This window comes from Labrus mixtus, chromosome 10 (assembly GCF_963584025.1).
Source record: "Labrus mixtus chromosome 10, fLabMix1.1, whole genome shotgun sequence".
Taxonomy (NCBI): domain Eukaryota; kingdom Metazoa; phylum Chordata; class Actinopteri; order Labriformes; family Labridae; genus Labrus; species Labrus mixtus.
The window spans coordinates 12,402,555-12,422,566 of NC_083621.1; the positions used below are offsets into that span (position 1 = coordinate 12,402,555).

Consider the following 20,012-nt stretch of genomic DNA (forward strand, 5'->3'; position numbering starts at 1 on the left):
CTGATGTGTCTGTGTCGTCACAGTCAAGCCTCTCGTTCCTCCTCGTCAGCCTCCTCATCATCACAAGCATCATCATTCCACCATCCCTGCCTCCTCTCTGTCTCCCTCCCCGCTCTCTCCTCCATTTCTTCCCCTGGAGCGAGATTCGCTCAGCAACAGCACTGACGCACACACATGACGAGACAGAATGAGACACTATCTGACTCAGACTGACGCACACACTTGGCATCAAGGTTTTTTTTTTTTTGCATACAAGCGTGTACACGCCCACTTTTGATGATGTACGTACACTCATAATAGTAGGCATACGCCCCCCCCCCCCCTCCCTTTTCCAACCCTCTTTACAATCACAGTAGCCCACATTCACTGGGTGTACCTGTGAGTGTGTCAGCGAACAGCGTGGTGTAAGACTCCATATATAGGCATTCCTGCTCTAGAGCTGTGACTGAGGCAGCCTCTGTCTATTCTCAGCCTCCATTCAGAAGGAGTGAAGAAGGGAGGGCTAGAGAGAGGAGGGGAACAAAGAAAGAATGAGGGGAGGCTAAAATTAGAGGTACAGTAAAGAGGGATGTGGGACAAAGTGATTCTCTGACGCCACAGCAAGGAAAGTATAAAATATACAGGAAATCATTTTTGTGAATTATAAAAGATAGAAGATTAGTTTTACAGATTGAGGTCTAATAGAATGTACCTTCTGCTTGATCTCATCACCTGTGCCACATAAAAGATAATACAGATTCCTATTTGTGTAATGAAGTAAAACAAAAGAGACACATTATTCTGGTTGTGTGCAGGTGAATATTTCGTTCTATCACTAACTGATGCAGTGTCTGTGATGGACTAAAGAGGAGTGGAGGAGGAAGAGCTGCACAGCTGACTGCTGCTATCTTGTGGAAAAGAGCAGCACTGCAACACAGCAGATTGCATGTGTGCATGGTGTGTAAGAAGCCATGTTAGGAAAAGGGTTAGAAAAAGGCTAGTGTGAGGAATACAAACTCACTGTTCAGAGCTTACACAGAGGCCATGTAGGGAGATATGGTTGAGATTTAAATAGGAACAAATAATAGATAGGTTCACAGTTTAAAATGTCTGATTTATAAAATACTCACGTGGTTCTGTTTTAATTGGCCTTGAAGACACCTGCTATGTCTTTGTGTACGCCAGGCAGTGATACATGGATCAGCTGTGGTGGAGAAATGGTAGCATAAAGATTGATATTTGTGTGGCTGTATGTTAATCACATTTTAATCCAAAGAACTTTTTGCAACTCATTCAAGTTGCACAAGTTAATTTGTCCATTTACAATGAATTTGGGTTTCTGTACCTGCCACAGGGACAAAAGGAGCTGGTGATGACTCAATAAACACTTGTGATTGCAGTTTCAACTCTACCATCGTCTTCCCCTGGACTGTAGAGTTGGAGGTTTCTGAACAGAAAAGGGCTTTTATATCAACTTCAATCAATCAATCAACTTTTATTTGTATAGCGTCAACTCATAACAAGTGTTATCTCGAGACACTTTACAAGAAGCAGGTAAAATACCTTACTCATTGTCTGTTAACATTACAAAAGAGCAGGTAAAAAGACCTTACTCATTGTTATGTTACAAAAAGCAGGTAAAGGACCTTACTTATTGCTATGTTACAAAGATCCGGCCTATCCATCATGAGCACTTTAGCAAAGCAGCAAAAGTTACAGTGGTAAGAAAAAACTGCCTTATTAAAAGGCAGAAATCTTCGGCCGGATCCCCGGCTCATGACGAAACAGTCTTCACAGGCCTAGACTGCGCCGGGCTTGGAAAGGGATAGGGGGAGAGATGGGATAAGATGCAGGAAGAGGGATAGAGAGCAAGGGGGTGGGGGGAGGTAGACCGTCCATCAGCAATCCGGTGGGGAGGGGAGGGGGTGTGGGGGGTTGTTCTGGCAGGCCGCCAACCCACGATCCGGTGGGGAGGGGGTAGTGGTGGGGTGGGGGTTGTTCTGGCAAGCCGTCAACCGATGATCTTGAGGAGCCTAGGGGAGCTCAAGAGCTCCCAGGAAAGTAGGTGGTTAGTGACTGAGATTTATAGATAGATACATGCAGTAATATGATGTACTGTATATGCAGAGAGAGAGAGAGAGAGAGAGAGAGGAGCTCAGGGTGCCAGTTCCCCCGGTAGTCTAAGCCTATAGCAGCATAACTAAGAGCTGGTCTACACCAGCACCAGCCCTAACTATAAGATTTATCAAAAAGGAAAGTTTTAAGTCTAATCTTAAAAATACAGACTGTGTCTGCCTCCCGGACCCCGGCTGGAAGGCGGTTCCAGAGGAGAGGAGCCCGATAACTGAAGGCTTTACCCCCCATAGTACACTTGGAGACTGTAGGTACCACCAGCAGGCCTGCACTCCGGGACCGCAACGCTCTCAAGGGACAGTACGGCACTAGTAGCTCCTTAAGATAAGATGGTGCCTGGCCATTTAGAGCTTTGTAGGTGAGAAGAAGGATCTTGAATTCTATTCTAGACTGTATAGGGAGCCAGTGCAGAGAAGCCAGGACAGGAGTAATGTGGTCCCATTTCCTGGTTCTGGTCAGTACACGAGCTGCAGCATTCTGGACCCGTTGAAGAGTCTTTAGAGATTTGCCAGAGCACCCTGACAAAAGAGAGTTACAATAATCCAGTCTGGAGGTAACAAATGCATGAACTAGTTTTTCTGCATCACTTTGCGACAGGATATTCCTGATCTTGGATATCATGTTAAGAGTAGAATTCTTCACAAGCTGTGTGAAGAAAGAGAACATTAACAGTGAATAATAACATGTTGAAAGCACAAGTTGGAATGACGTTAAAAAGTTAAAAAATAATGTTTTCGGACATTGATGTACATCTTTATAAGACAAATGCAGAACAGTCACAATGATTTCTACGTGTTTAACTTTGTTCCAGTATAAGGCAGCAACTAATGACTGTCATCATTTATTAGTCAATACAAAAAGAAAAGTGGGAAAACTGTTGAAAATTCAAACTAAAGTCTCTGTGTCATAAAAAAGCAAAGCAAAACATAGTGTCAGATCTCTTACAGATTGTAAACTTGTCTCTTCACTCAGATGGCTTCATGCAGGCCCTGAAAAGAGCAGTCATCAAGCCACTGTTAACAAAAGAACAATCTAGATAAGTCAAGAATGAATAATTACAGGCCTAAATCAAATTTATATATTTTTTTAAAGTAAAATCATTGAAAAAGCAGATTTACAAAAGTTAAATAACTTCTTGACACTAAACAACTGCTCCAGTCAGGTTTGACCGCATAACAGCACTGATATCACTCTTGTTAAGGTGTTTAACAACATCTGCCTGAACAGACAGCGGCACAACTTCAGTCTTCTTGACAGTGTGGAGTTCCCCAAGGCTCCATCCTGGGGCCTCTTCTGTTTAGCATCTATGCTTCCACTGGCTTAGATTTAAAAAAAGTTATTATATTCTCAATGCTGCGGGTAGAGTCCTTACTAAAACCAAGAAAGTGGATCACATCAATCCAGTTCTGAGGTCCTGACACTGGTTCCTTGCTCTCAGAGAATAGATTTTAAAATACTTTTGTTGGTCTATTGCTGTCCGTCTGGAACAGGTCTGCTTTCTGTACCAGTGTTTAGGTTTTATGCTCCCTATATCAGGAACAAACTCAGAAAACTGCCAGTCTGCTGAAATTCTGTTCTTTTAAAACAAAGTTGAAGAGTAATCCTCGAACCTATTTTAACTATATAACCCGGCACTGTAACTTTGATTCTTTTATTTAAAGCTGCCTTATTACGTTTTAGCGCCTGCTTTGACGCTTGTCTTTAACTACTGTCTCAGTTTCCATTTTATCTTCCCTCTGTTTTTTGTCTGAAGGCACTTTGAACTGCCTTGTTGCTGAAATGTAATATATCAAAAAATTAGCCTTGCCTTGTCACAGTAGACATTTTCAAATATTTTGTTTTGTCCGACTGATATCAAAAACCAAACTCACACTGTAAATCTGGAAAACTTAAAGTCCTCACATTTGAGAAGTTGAAAAACACCTTTTCTGTAAATTCACTTACTGTATTAACTGTTTCTGTTCTAGTTTTAAATTAATCCATAAGGCTGAACCTTTTATACATACTGAACAAAAATATGAACATTACACTTTTGTTTTTGTTCCTGTTAACAACTTGAAAGTAAATGGGGTTTTTTGCACACAAAGCAACATGTTGCACTCAAGCTTGTTTTAATCTGTGTTTCAGCATCTTTTCTTTGCCAAGATATTAGTTAACAAGACATTAGCAGAAAATCAAGACAATAATTAAACAGCATCATTTTAACAAACGTGTACGGCAGGTGTGTATTGGGCTGCTCTTGATATGAGACACCTCACAAATGCAGCTTATTGATACATAAGAAAGTATATAGTAGTCGTCAGTATATTTTTTTGTGTTAATTTTTTTGTTCAGTATGTGTTAAAAAAATCCTGTTACTTAAGTTAACATGTTTTAACACCAATAAACTAATCAAAGTCTTAGGTTCTGTAGAGTAGACATTTTTTAATGGATAACATGAAATGGTCATTTATATTCTTTAATAATATGTTTACTTTTTTAAGTTCCAGTTTATGTGAATAAATATTACTGAGTAATCACCCTGCCCAAGTCAATGTGATTTTGTTTATAATTCATGTGATGAACCCTTCAGATCACAGACTTAGAAGATGTGTGTCAAATGTGCATGAAAGCCATCTGCACATGCTGACAAAGAGCCAAAAGGCTTCCAGAAGTGTTAATAATAGATAAAAACATCAAAGAACTGCAGCACAAATCCTTCCAAGACAATTACAGTTTGATTAGATTGGCTCAGAGGAAATAAAACGCTGCGGGCTGTAAATATTTTCTGATCATGTTTTTGTTGCTGTGAGGAAATAAATTACCTTAGATAAAGAAAGTTTAAATGTCTTCAATCTTAAATCAATCAAGGACACAGAGCAAAAAAAATCATATTATAACTGTCTGTTTATTCAGATCAGAGACACACAGAATTAACAGGGTTTGGATGAATGTGTTTCATGTACAGAGTCTATAAAAATGACAAGGAATGGGAGGATAAATAAGAGATGCTGCAAGTCTTCATTTCTTTTTTCCTGTCAAAGCTTCGGCTGCAGCTGCTGCGGCTGCTGCTGCATCAGCTTTCAATTTCTCCTCCCTCTGCTCCAAGAAGACTTTGTACTCATCAGCAGGGAGACTGAGGAGGAGGAGGGGGCAGAGAGAAAGAGGAGGAAAAGTACATTTAGTCAACCAAAACTTTGAATTATGTTACATAAAACACAAAACCTGCTGTGAAGTGAACTAAATTTTGGATGATAAACACCACATCGTCATATTTTCAGTGGTAAAAGTGATATTGTACAGCATGAAGGTCTACCTGTAAGAAGAAAACCCTTCAGCTTTCTGAAACAGAAACTTTGAACATACAGTAGCTTTTTGGCGTCAGTCCCCCGTCTCAAAGAGCAATGTCCTCTCTCTGGACTCACTGCAGCAGTGTTCAACAATCATCCAGGGAGAAATTCATTTTAGATGAGGCACAGATATCAATTTCTCCACCGACACTGCTCTTAATTAATCATAACGCTCTAAAGCCGCAAGACACGTTAACTTCTAAGATAGGGAGCGAAAGAGATTCTAAATTGAGAAGAAAAAGATTCTGCAGGTAGAAGTTGCGTGCAGATTATTATTTTTTTTTTTAACTTGGGTGGCCCACACCGACATATGCAGGGGCGACACAAAGTGAGTTTATGATAATTCCCGTCACTGATAGTGAAAATGACCTAACCTGGAGTAGCATTTTGGGGTTGGACCTGACGTGGCCAATCAGATTTCAGGAAGGGGCACTTGACACCCCAGACATCCATGGGGACACACCACTGGTAGTGTGATTATGCAAGTATACTAAACTTAAATACTACATGGTGATAAATACTGTGCTCGTTATAAATGACAAATATCTGAGAGTGCGAGCTTAACAACATGTTGATCTGAAGATGCACAGCAGGTAGTCTGTTGGAAAAACTACTTTATTTGATATTAAAATTAAATGTGTGTTGTTCTTGTGTGCCAGACTTCAGACTGTATCTGTTAACAGCAGATACTATAGACAAAACCTATGCTACGCTATATAAGAAGGCAGAATACATTACAGATTTACAGTTAGTGTGCAACATGTTGCTGGATGTTTAATAAATTGTAAAAATTTGATTGATTTTTAAGAATACAGTTTTACAGGAATAGATTACAAGCAACATTAGAATAGTTAAATACCTTCAAATGAACTGGCCTCACTCAATTAAATTTTTTTAGAACCTACTCAGATTCAGAGGATGTAGTCTGTCAAAGCTCTGTTCAATCTTTTAATTATTTTTTTGAAGATGACATGTTTACATAGTTTGCCTTTATAAGTCCAGAGGGATGCATAGAGATTTCCTGGTGTTGCTGTGTTGGACTGCTTAGTACTGTTCTTGTGAACGGTGTTCTTGTTAGTATTCATGTTGAGAAGAATTGATGCTCTCGACAACGTACAGTATTGAAAGAGCACATCAGACCAAAGCATGAAGCTTAGACCGAAAAGCAGAAAAAAATCCATTATGCAAAGTAGCAAATTAGCTGCAGCATTTTATTACTGTAAGGCGCTGGATTGTAACCTCAAAGATCAATAGAAGAACCGTCTCTCTGTCTGATAAGATACTGGTTGTATTGGTTTCCTTGTATTTGAAGGGGTCTAAGAATGGAAATTGTGCTATATAATAATAATTGAGTCTATAACAATTTTTTTTTTACAACACTGGTTTATTAAGATGTTTTTGATTTTCCAGCAACGCTTCTATAGAAGCTCTTATTTTTTTTACATTTCATTGTTATCTAATCTGACCACTTGTGGCCATTAGGAGGAATTACTGCATTTAAAGACGACAAGGAAGATGATTTGCTTCTTTGAAACTCTGCAGGGACGTCTGTGAGGCGTTGTGTCTGTGACAACCTGTGTCCTTGTGTCCCAAAAACTTGACATAATAATAATCTTTGGAAATCCACTTGATTCGACCAATCAATCAATCAACACGAATGGAGGGCATACAGGAACATTGTTCAGATGTATCTCAGGTAAGAAATGGAATAAGCACAGGAGCACAGGATGTGGACTTACTTGTTGACAATCTCGATGCCCAGCGAGCGCGCCGAGCCGATGATGCTTTTGACGACATTCTCGAGAGAGTAGTTTCTCAGTTTGAAGCACTCGTCCTGAGCTTTGACCTGAGCGATCTCATACACTGCCTTCACAGACACTTTTCCAGCTGTCTCATGGCCTACACACACACACACACACACACACACACACACACACACACACACACACACACACAAACGCACATTAAAGAGATTTCTTTATTGTCTTTGTGTGTGTGACTGTGGGTGTGTGTTGAAGACGTTGTTGGGCTGGTTTTCAGGAGTCAGCAGCTGAAACGAGGCATGAGATGGCTCAGGGGCGAACCGTATAAAAGGGGGGAAATCCATAATTCTCTTTTTTTTTTTTTAAAAACACACCACCTTTGCCACTTCTCTCCGCTGCTGCAGTTCCCCACATGTCATGAATATAACATCAATCAGAGCCCGGCTCAAAACCGAGCCCAGGGAGAGACGTGTGTCCGTTACAGGATGGGCTCAGCGGGGGAAAATTTGAGCAGAAACATCAGAGCAGCAGCACAACTCACCCGTCTTGCTGGCTCCTTTTGCGATGCCCGCCGCCTGTTTGAGGAAGTACGACACTGTGGGCTGTCCGATCTTCAGGTCATAGGTTCTGTCCGGCTGAGGACACAGAGGAATAACAGAATTAGAAGCTGTGATCAAAGGTGGGCAGAAGAACATGAGATTTTCATGGAATAATAAAATGGGCTGTAGCCTAGATTATTAATAGTGATGTTTTCTGCCTTTGCATTGAGTTAATTGATCTAAATGTGACCAGCTATTTGAGTTTGAAAGTGCCTCTATCAGAGAGTAAATATTTCTGTCTGAGATATGATACCTGAGGACTAAAGATAGAGCTGCAGGTTCCAGATGACAAATTATAATAAAGATTGAAGACATCAACAGCATTGTTCTTATATTGCAGTTTATTTAGTTCTATTGTACAAGTATTAAAGGCAAATGATCAATCTTTTATTTCCATCTAGTATGACTCTGATTGGCTCTCTAGCTTGCATACTTGTGAAAAGGCAATGAAAACGAGACAATGTGTTGGAAAGACATCGTGGGTAACGTTAACTGTGGTTGTTGAGTTTCTTGAATTGAGTTTAAGGCATCAGAGAACTGTTAACACTTCTGCTGATTTAGATAGACTCACATTCGCTTCCCAAAATTTTTAAAATATAAAAGCTAAGTCCAGCATGAGGCAAATAATAAAATTGCAATGTGAGGAATATAAGTCTTACAGAAAATAAAGATTCATATTTTAGATGTTTACTGAATGAATGATTAAATCAAATTCATCCACAAACCTCCAAAGCTAAATATAAATACAGCAAATACACCTTCAAATTCATGTTATTAGATGCAACTTTCCGACACTTACGGAGTCAAATTATTGGATCTTGAATTGCTCCCAATGGGGATTTTAATATTTATTATTCTGATGTGATACATCATGTTTCAGTAGTGCTTGAGCAGTTATATTGAAGTAAGTGCGATCAATGTATACGCTGTATGAAGGTATTTAACATGTGACAAGCTGACAAGTTATACAGCTACTTATGATGTCTGAAAAAATGTTCAATATGTCAATAAGAGAACCATCTACTCGCTAATGGTTTGCTCGTTTCTATATGTAGGTTATATAAAAGGCATCAGTATTAATTCAACATGTTTCATATCCATTCAAAATCTCCACCGGAGAGGTAACTTAAGAATGATCAGTCTCTTCCACTAGTGCGGCTAACAGCTTATCAACCAAACACTTGGATTGGATTGGCAGTCACTAACTATAAGTGAGATACTTTGATGATACAATAAACACTAGTATTAGTATATGGGCTGAAAAAGTCAGGTCAATGCATCAATAATGTCAATGGTTGCTGTGGCTCTTTGTAAAAACTGAAATAGTTACAACATGTTGAACAATGTTTAAATCTTCCATGTTTTATGTAGCTCTACAGACAGGAGTTATGAAGTGTTGCTCCTGTGTGGCGAAACTGTTAAACACTGCTGCAGAATGTATTTTATAATGGAGCTTCGACTCCCTCAATATGGAGATGGAGAATGTTTCCTCCTCTAAAATAATGACCCACACTGCTTTATAACAGCAAAAAGTTAAAAGCCTTTTTAATTGGGGCTACGTGATTAAAGCTAAAGAAAATGAGTATCGACCGCTCACATGCAGTGTCTTCAATGAAACAGGGAAGCAGCGAGCAGGTTTTGGGGGGGGAAATCATTCCCCCTCTTCTAAAGTATTTATGTTCCCAATTAATCAGGAGCCCTTTCTTTCCTTTCATCCTGAAGATTCATCGAGCGCTTTCTTCATTTATTTTATATCTTGAGGCTAATAGCTTGTTCATGGGGTCTGAATTCCTCTATTTGTTATTCAAGAATTTTGAACATGTCCATTACTGTCCTACCTCTAACCAAGAAAAAAATAACTTGTTTAGACTTTAATTATAGCCAATAAATGTTACACTGAAATTTAAAGCACATATTTTAGTATTTCATCCTACAGTAGGAACTTTAATATGGTTTCATGCTTCACTGACTTTTAGGGTGTCTCAATCATTCTCAGTTGTCTCTCCCCCTGAGTGTCCTTGCACTATGTAACCTGGGTTGAGTGGTTCCCACTATGGATGTTCAGTATACAAGAGCACTGCCTGCAGTAGGGAGGTGAAAACCTTTTGATTCCCATTAAAGCGTCAAAAATGTTAGACTTCAGAGTAAAAAACTTTTTTTTTTTTTTTTAAATCTTCTACATAGTTTGTTCAAGTTTTTGTTGTAATATTTTGGCCACAAGAGTACATCACTACTACCTAAAAAACGTAAATCTATTTGTATTATTATTTTTATATCCTAATATTTATTTTGATTTTTTCGATTACTTTATTGCCTGTTTTTGAAAGCGTTCAGAATGTTAAAGTGTTCAGTGTTTACGTTTGATAAAGGCATGTGATGCAGATGTTGTCAAATCAATGAGTGATGTTTAATGAACAATCGTGATCAATCCAAAAATATAGTGCTTATGATTTTTGCTACAGTCAAGCAGCCCTACTGTGTATCACATATAGGCTGAAAGATTTGAATACAAACTTGTCTAATTATTATTTTTTATTTTATTTACTTCTGTACGGCAATGGCCAACAGACCAACGAGTTTATGGATAGGGATGAGACTTGTGAAAAACCAAAACCAAATCCTAAACAGGCTGTCTGGAGACCCTGTAGATTTTTCTCCCATATTGTAGCGGTACAAAATTGCAAATTTTTTGCATAATGTTGCTTTTAACCTGCAATTTTAAGAAATCAGCTGATGAGGTGAAGATGTCAACAAATAGTTTTTTTGTTTTTTTTTCCACACCAAGTAAAAAATAGTTAAATTCTCAAATGTAAGTCCGCTCTTTTAGCTGTTTTGGTCTGCAACTTCTCCTGAGGGGAATATCTGGGTTCTAGCTGCCAAATGCTCCTTCCCTCCTCTCATGTGCTCATTTATCTGCACAGTTTGTCACTCTTCTGTCTGTCAACTGTACAGCGTCGGACAACCAAACAGTGAAAACAATGCTGATGATGAGAGTACTGAAAGGGAACCAAAATAGTAAAAAAAAAGTTCAGTAAAAATAAAGGCTGTAAGAGGTTATAAAAGACTTAAGAAAAGCATAATGTAAACATTCATCAAAAGACTGACAAGGATTTAACACCAACCCTTTACATTATTTTGTCTCCCTCCTATACGTTAAACGTGTGCTGCTGCTGCTGCTGCTGCTGCTGCACCATCTGCTCTTCAGCCTCATTGGCTCGCCCTTTTCATCCTCCCCTCAGGACCAGAGTAAAAATATCTCCTCAGCCTCACCAAGCTGACCCCTTTCTTTTACTCACATTTATTCACCGGTCCAAAACCTTCATATATGAAATCTGACCAAAAGATTCAATCAATAAATCATCAGAGGAAGGGAACTTTTGATCATCTGTTACCTGTCACATAAAACAAATAAAAACAAACAGGGCAATAGACTGAAGGCTGGGCTGAGGAGATACCACAGAGCAGGTGATTTGTCATCAGAGTCATGTCATCTAACAGAAGTGACCTTTCTACAGAGGAAACAGATTTTGTTCTCCATTTATGGAAAAGCTGTCCTTTGAAAAGGTCCAATAGGTCCCCGTTGTTTCCTCCGCCATTTAATAAGAACGAGAAACATTTACGGCAACAGGTTTTTAAAGACAAGAAGGGGGTGAAAGTGGAAGGAGCTGGTATGAATGAAGCAGTAAAAATAATCATGTCCTACGTGGTTCTGAGAGTTAGTCGATAAGCCCTTTGCTTAGCTTGATGAAAAGACGGAAACAGCCAGTGTGCTCCATTCAGAGTTAAACAAAATATGCTTGTTCAAACCTTATCAATGAACTGACTGTGTCTTATTATCTTTAACTGCACATACACGGTTGACTCGTAACCTGTTTGTAAAGTAAGTCGTTTTAACAGTGCGTGGCTGATGAATCTGTCAGCTAGCTTTTAGCTTCACCACTTTAGCCCAGAGTGAAATATGTCAACACCTGTTTGTTATTTGACATTACTTTGGTGAAGACATTTATCTTCCTAAGGTTGAACTTTGGTGATCATGTGACTCTTTCATGCATGTCTGCTAAGCTGCAAGCTCGAGTTGAAATATGAAGTCAACGCCGAAATGAAAAAAACCAAAAAAAAAACCTGCAGTTCTTCGTGTCCACTCGAGGCTTGCTCAAGTGGACACTAAGAGGTCATTGACCCAGAATGCAAAGCTTTGATTAGCCCTACTATCTATTTTTAAACCTTTACTTGTCATCAAGAGCTCTGGACACGATCAAAAGAATGAAATACAATGTATTGAGCTTTTCATTCCTTACAGATTTAAATTATTTTCATGTTAGGATAACCGGAAAATTGATTACAACCGTTTTGGCCTCAGCTGTACTTTATGTTTAGTGATTAATAAACAACAGCATGGGTACTTTTGTCGCTGTAAACAGATCAGCATGTTTACGTTAGCTCTTCACTGAAAAAGCCATTGTGACATCACACAGCTGCTAGGCTGCACGGCTGTAGACTATTCAATCTTGCCCCTCTGTGTATGGATTAAATAAAGGGGCTACATAATGTTAATCAGTAAGGTGCTGATAGGCTGTTATTTTTAATCTGCACACAATCGGACAAGCTGTTTCCTGTTTCAAGCGTTCATGTTCGGGTAATTGCCTCGCAGCTCCTGCTGCTTCCTTTATACACGGGCACGAGATTGATTTTCTCATCTAACTCTGCAAGAAGGTGAGCAAGTGGTTTTCCCAAAGAGTCAAAGCCTCCTTGGAAGAGTGAGATGAAAGATTCTGTGCGATGTTTGCAAAGTTCTTGACAAGCTTGAGGTTAGGGGTGAGAGCTGAGCAGAGAAACCTTCCTTTTATACACAGAAACATGTTGCATAGGCAGCATATTCAGTACAGAGTGAACAGAAATGGCATTGAAAAACAACCAGCAGATGGCAATGATGGGCAGCGCTGAGGCCACCAGATGTGCTGGCAAAGCTGCTGATGGTGTTCCTGCATGTCAAAATTAATTCACGCCTTTAAAAGGATTGGGCTTCCCCCGCCTTGCATCACAAACCTCATTACACTGTTGTTCAGCAGAAAGGACTCAACTTCTAATTCGGAACAGCACAAAGAGGATGGAGGGGGGGAGTCAAATAATAAGTGGTTGTATCAATAAATGCTACATGCTTAGAACACCTCTTTCTTAAGTAATTCACATTTCTTGCTTACACTTAATGCTTCTTGACTTCTGGTTCCTCTGGGTATTGCTTCATTAATGCATGCAAATGGAAAAGCTTACTTCAGTGGGAGAGTATAAATAATGGAAGTGCCCTGGTTATGTTATGCAGCTGGAGGAATTAACCACAACTGAAGGAAGGAGGGCAGATCTACGTGTGTAAAGGGTCAGGGATTGGATAAAGACACCCACAACGACGCACCTTCACGTGGATCTTGATGGGGAGAGGGATGCCCTCCTTCAGTTCCTTGGTTTTCTCGTTGAAGTCCTTGCAGAACTGTCCGATGGGGATTCCTCTCTGGATGGGAAAAATAAATAAACATGAAAAAATGATGGAGGATCGTTTTAAAATGTATGAGACGTCTCAAACATTCAGCTGAGCCTCACTCATGTCAAAATGTGTTGCCAGAATACAGATGCCACGGCTCCTTTCAGCCTATCAATCAAAAACCTCAGACAGGTCGACTAGATTGACACACATGGACAGATCAGGGAGTGGGCATATGTCTGTATGCTTTATGTATGTGACGAGTGTGAGAGTTTATGTGCAATAACATTTTAAAACTTCATACTGTTTATTTTTGCATCTGTGTGTGTGTGTGTGTGTGTGTGTGGCCCTTTGTTGCTCCACACTGAGTGTGTGTGTGTGTCTGTCATTCCAGCTATGACTGAATGCATGTCTGTGCCCAGAGCCAGACAAAGCCAGTGATGAATGAGCCTCCCATTTTCCAGCTCCTGCAAGGCCAACCCGAGCGAAATCAAAATGGATGGGTGACATTAAGTCAACACCCGGCCAACGCTGCTCCTTTTGCACCATTCCTCTCTAGAGCTGTGGCAAAGACTAATAAAGAATCTAATTATTACTCCTGAAATTTATATTGACCTTCACCCACCATCCTTCCCAAAGGCAACACACTGATTGAAATGTTCATTTTCAGAAATGAGGGGAAGAAAAAAAAAAAAAGGGAAGGGGTGGGGGGTGGGGGGTGGGGTATACACTTTAATGGACTCACGAGATTCTATTGCTCATGAGTGGAGCAGCTTTCAGATTCTGATAATGGATCTGATGAAGAGTCAGTCATCCTGAGACGTCCTGTGATGACGGCACACAGAAGACATTTATTTGAACTTAACGGTGCGGAAAGTTCTGTGAACATCATCTCCACTAAAGGCTTCAAAAGCACCTGATGAATACCAATCAGCTGCAGGATCTGCACAACTCCATCACTTAATTAGTGTTTATAACGCAAACCATCACTCACTGGTTAGACTATGCATAACCCTGCTAACACAACAGCAACAAAACTGATTGAAATTTCAACACTTCACAGGACTCAAGGCAGGTTATTGTTGTAGAGCTGATGAGTGCTATTTGAATTACAATATCCTATTAATGAAATGAAAGGCAGCAACATCCCTGGAGGCCTCGCCAAGCTCTACCTTCCCTCCTCTCCAGTGCTTATTAATAGTAATCCCATGTCAACCTTGCTTCCTTCTCCCAGCGCCCTCCCTTCCCTCTCGCCTACCCTAAAACAACATAGGAAGGGTAAATAAGAGAGGAGGGAGAACTGAAGGAAAGTCTAATTAAATATGGATTAGTATAAAAGGCTGTGATGGTGGTTATGAGTCAAAGCAAACCCTCGGGCTCTGCCTCACACATTCAGCTCCAGTTTCTTTCTTTCTGTTAGGCCCATGTCGAGTAATGATCGCTCCCACCGACTCAGACGGCCCTCTTTATGCCACAAAAAGCCATGAAAGGAGCTCCCTGACCAGCGTGAGATAATGCCCGATGCTTATAAAATGTGCTTAAGCACGGACAGAGAGACATTATTCAGACAGAGCAGCGACTGTTTCTAAAGATAGAGGAATCGACTTCACACGGTGTCCCCGTCCAGTCACTGCCTTAAACGGCATGTACAAACGGAGAACTGTATAAATTATTGAAGCGGCCACTGTGATGTCAGCCTTTGGTTTGTCAGTAACCTTTTTTTTTTTTTTACAAGATTTGAGTTCAACATCAGGCCACTGCCATGTCGGTTTTATGAAGCCAGAAGCGACCATGTTTGGACTAGAGGGGGGCGGAGAAGAGGATGGAAAGGTTATCAAAAGCAAACTTATCAAGACTAAACTATTACACGCCATGTCTCGTTCATTAGCAGGTGAATGGGACCAGAATAGAAGTGGCCTCCTGCTGCATCCCTAACTCTCCCATCACCCACATTTCCTGTTTCTCTTCATCTTTCAAATCTATAAAGACAAAGGACCAACTAGAAACCTGTGTAAGAAGCTATAGTAGTTTATGTAAGCAAACTCACTGCTCACCACCTGAATTTCCTTTGAGAGCAACAGGTGTATCGTGTAACTCATAAATAACAGGTCTTTCCATCATTGTGGCTCCCACAGTTATATCTGCAAATATTACTGTTTACCAACAATCCCACCAAAAATTGATCAATTAGTGACAAACACTGAAAAAGCTAACAAGCCAGGTATGGTGAGCAGACACCTATACCTGCTAATGAGTCTTAAAACATGTGAACACTAGTTTTCACTAAAAGATATTTGAATGAAAAAATCCCCAGAAATCATAAACAAACACACCTGTGAAAGTAAAGATTGAAAAAAAAAAAAACAAAAAAAAAAAAAAACACAAATTCTGGCTATACACTGTATGATTGTAAAAATGTTGAGGTGAAATGTCAACTCGCACTGTAGTAGTGAATCATAGTGTAACTGCAGTGATCGGGCCTTCATCGACCTTCGTGCTCCCCTGTTCGCTGCACAAACAACGCACAATCAAGCTAAAATTTGTCCCAACTTCGAAATTTGTCTTGCAACTCAAAGTCGGGTCAGAAACTGCCTGAATTTGCAGTGTATGCTCAGCCTAGCCAGTGCATCTGTCATTGATGGAGAACAAAGCTATAGAACCAAAACAGTTCTTGTACCGAACTGTAAACATTTTAATTTATGCTTTCAAGTTTGGCTTTTTCCATATGGAGCCAAATGGGGGTTGACTTGTTTCAGAGCCACACTTGGCTACTTCAAGAACTGCAGTTTTTTTTAAATTTCTCAGCTCTGGAGGCTGCAGGCTGGTACAAACATAAAAGAAGGTGAAGAGTTTGAAATGAGAGAAAGACTGGCCTGAGGATGGTAGAGATGACCCACTTGGGGATAGCAGACAGTTTGCCATTAGCTCCTCATACAATTAAGTATGCGCCAGAGACATGTGATCATCATTTAATTGAGCTGTTTAACAAGAGTCCAGGCGGCTCAGCTTCTGAAGACGACAGTGTGTGGAAGTCTGTTTTTGGCCTCGGGCTATTTAATAGTTTAACTGCGGTGATTACGGCGATTGGAACATGTCGGTAATTGCAATCACAGACTTTTGATGTGCAAGAGGGCTGGCATGCCGTGAAAGCAGGTTTCAAGGTTGGCTCCTCCGACTTCACACGACATTTATCAGAGAGAGAGAGAGAGAGAGAGAGAGGGAACTGGAACAGTAACATTCATGTCCTGGCCAAATTCTCTAACCCCCTTCACTGCATCTGAGCATCTAATCATCCTCGAGTCCGAGCTGCCGGATAAATCCTCTCTCTTCCACCATGACTGATTAGAGCTCTCCAGTACAAAATGGCTGCAGCCTGTCACCCGAGGCGGGGCCTTCCACGGCGGCTGTGGACGAGGACATTCAGCCGCACATCTTCAAAGACTTCTGAGATCCTGGGCACCGGGATTAAACGCTAATCTACGGAGATATTTCTCCAGTGGCAACAGTGGTGAGTAATTGCTGCACAATCCATTCAAGATCAGCCTGGCTGAGTCTTATTACTCATAATTATAGGAGCAATTAGGCATTTGCAATTAAAAACCGAGAAGTGCCCATTTGATTTGACCCTTTTACCATATTCTCTGTGGTCTTCTTTGACACTCCCTCCGTGTTGATGTGATTGGCCTTTCAGCTTCACTAACTCTTTTTAACAAGATGTAGCAGTGCTGTGGCAGAATGGTGTGTGAGCTCAGATTGAGGGAAGCGGAGGAGAGACGAGAACGGGAAAGAGAGAGACAGCCGAGGTGTATTAAGGTTGTCAGGATGTGGCGGTCAATATTTGAACAATGAGAGGGGGTTCGTTTGAGCGAGATGAACGACGGGAAAGGAAGGAGGTAAAAGAAAAAGCAGCGGGAGGTCCTGATGAATATGGCTGAGTGTGTGTGTATGTTTATGTATGAACACTTGGGCTTCATTTCAATCTGACAAGAGTATCTGTTCAGGCGTGGATATGTGTGTGCATATTTAGCTGCCAGGGACTGCTGACGGTGAGGATGTGCTCTCTGTGTGTGGTCGCAGGTGTCTGAGAGGGAAAAAAGAAATGAGGAAGAGAGGAAGAGAACGGGAGAGGAGGAGGGAGATGAGTAGGTCAGGAGAAGAAGTGTGCTCAAGGAAGCGTGGCAACATGGAGATAAAGGACAGAGACACAGGACAAGGCTTTGGGGCAGGAGGTGGGATTAATTGCCCCTGGCACTCAAGGCCACTCGATAAATTGCCCCAGGCGGTCTGCACACAAGGCGGAGGGCAGCCACACGGAGACGAAGGTGTTACAGTGCAGAGAGGCTTCTGAGAGACGAGGTTAATTAAACTCTTCAGTGTGAAACACTCTCATTCATTACCTTCATTACCTTGTTCATTTAATCTGCTCCGCTGCTGGCATTTTATCACATTCAGTCCCTTTGTCACGTCATACAGCTGATTAGGTTTCATGTCGAACCCTTGGCTGCAGAGGGAGAAACTGAGAGGCTGAACAGCAGGTCAGCCACACACAGCAAACAGCTTCAAATAAATTGAGTTCACACTGGACATGCATTTTACTTGATTTTCCACCCTGAAATCAGTGGATTAGTCCTAAAAGTGGAAAATGAAAACGATTTTCACCCCCGGTCTCCAGTGAACTGTGCTGAGGCCGCCACACAGACCGCATTAAAGAGCAGAGGAGTGTGCTCAAACGGGCATGAGTGCAGAACTGACAGAGCGAACCGAACCCAGACACTCGTCTTTATAACAAACAAAAGCCCAAACTTCTCAGCTGGGCTTTTTCTCAGTTTGGATTTTTTAAAAGCAGCCTTCACTTGTTGTATGTGGCACTAGAAGAAGAATGTGCGGTTTGAGGGCATGTTGAAAAGGAATGCAGGCATGCAAGCAGGCCAGAGAAGGTGGAACAAAATGGATTGCATCACGACAAAACATCCCATTTTCAACTCCATTAGGTCTCCCTCACAGTCCCGACAGTGTTGTGCTTTATGCCACTTCACATGATTAATCACGTGTGGAGGCTTGCAGCAGAAACGCAGGAGCGTGAACTGCAGGCAGCTGAGGCTCCACGCTGGAGAAGACCAAACAATCACAAGACAAGCTCACACGGTGACGAGACACACACACACACACACACACACACACACAGACAGAGGAGAGGGTTGACCTGGAATATAGTCAGACTGAAACACCAACCAACTGCGGTGTTTGAACATTGCTTGTGTTGTGTTTGTGGAGCAGTCACAGAGATAACAGGGAGTTTGGCACACTAAAGGTGCTATTTTAAGGGGGAACTCCAAACGATTTTACACATCTAAGTCTGTTTACAGGTGCTGTGGAGGAATACTGCATTCAAGACCACGAAGAAATAATCATTTGACAGGACTGTGTGGGCTCCAGCTGTTACACATACATCCATCAGTAGTGACTATATAAAGAGTTCTTGGATATTAAGAGTCTTTTCTGTCAAAGTCTCTAAAGAGGATGAGTTGAGGATTTATGTAGTCTTCCTTTTATAGATTATTTTGGCCTGTTTTTTATTATATATATATATATATATAAAACGGCTGAAGAGAGACCAGAGAGATGGGGAGAAAAATCAGGGGAAGACGTGAACAAAAAATGTTGTTAATCTGGCATTGAAACAGAAACCAGTGGGATGAGGACTGTAGCTTGTCTGCGCCTGCTACCCCGACTGAGCTAAAGCCAGCGCCTCCCTAATAGATTCATTTTGAAAGAGTAACACAAAACGGTGAGAAACTCTCATTTTCAAGCAGACCATTTTTAATTTTCACAACATTCTGCTGGTGTGACGTACTCAAGTTATAAAACATCTTGTTTGTGGAGTCAGAAATGACTCAGCCCACCAGATCTCTGTAGCCTCTCTATGACTGTTTCGGGTTCAATGCTACTTCATCATTAAAAAGAAAATTACTGATTATGTGTTTTGGTTGTTTTTTCAAGCATATGGTTCAAACCTTTGGGACTTTAATCTTCTTAAAATGTAATTGTTGCTCGTTTTCTGTGCCGTTCATAGTAATAAATAAGGACTCCTGAAGATGTTTTTGTGATTAGCATTATTATTTTTTTTAACTTTATTTACACTATACAATTAATTTATATATAACGATGATTGATTTTAAAAAAAAAGACTCAGCATTATTTGCATCTGAAAGGCTATAACAGCTGCTATGAGCATTGTACATGTGAATCTCAGACCAAACTGTTGGTTGGTCCAGCTGCATCATGGGTAATGTGGGCATCAAGTTACAACAAGGAAGATGAATGTTTGAAATAAAAATACATGTTATCTGTTGTTGTGCTAATATTGATCTGTCTCTTAAAACCATCCATCATGATGCTGACGACGTTGTAGGAGGTCAATGCTAAATTCAGAACATAAAAAAAAAAAAAGTATGCTTCTCACTCTGATGTAAAGAATGAGATGAGGGGATCCTACACATTTGTGGAGATCAAACTTTGGTCTGCTCAGGAGAATTGCTCACTTTTGAAGTGTTTAGCATTCTTAGACAGTCTCTCAAATCCCTTGTGTCCTTCCAAACTTCCACCAATCATGTCTGAAGCAAAAAGTGATGACTGCACAGTAGTGTGAACAGCCTGCCTGCCTGGCTGCCCCTCGCCCTCCTCTGCCATCCTCACCGTTTGCCCTGTCCATTTCTTCAGCCTCTCTCACTCG

The 20,012-nt window shown here is 40.8% G+C and overlaps 1 protein-coding gene across 1 annotated transcript in view; it reads right to left on the reverse strand.

Moving 5' to 3' along the window:
* Window positions 1-4,980: 4,980 nt before the first annotated feature.
* Window positions 4,981-20,012, reverse strand: part of mrpl11 (mitochondrial ribosomal protein L11) — a 43,453-nt gene continuing 28,421 nt past the window's right edge. Inside the window, exons 3-6 of the mRNA XM_061048340.1 lie at window positions 13,214-13,309; window positions 7,746-7,839; window positions 7,181-7,340; window positions 4,981-5,227 (exon numbers count right to left, since the gene is read on the reverse strand). Coding sequence (XP_060904323.1) covers window positions 5,113-5,227; window positions 7,181-7,340; window positions 7,746-7,839; window positions 13,214-13,309 — 465 coding nt within the window. The 3' untranslated portion in view covers window positions 4,981-5,112. The remainder of the gene's footprint in view (window positions 5,228-7,180; window positions 7,341-7,745; window positions 7,840-13,213; window positions 13,310-20,012) is intronic.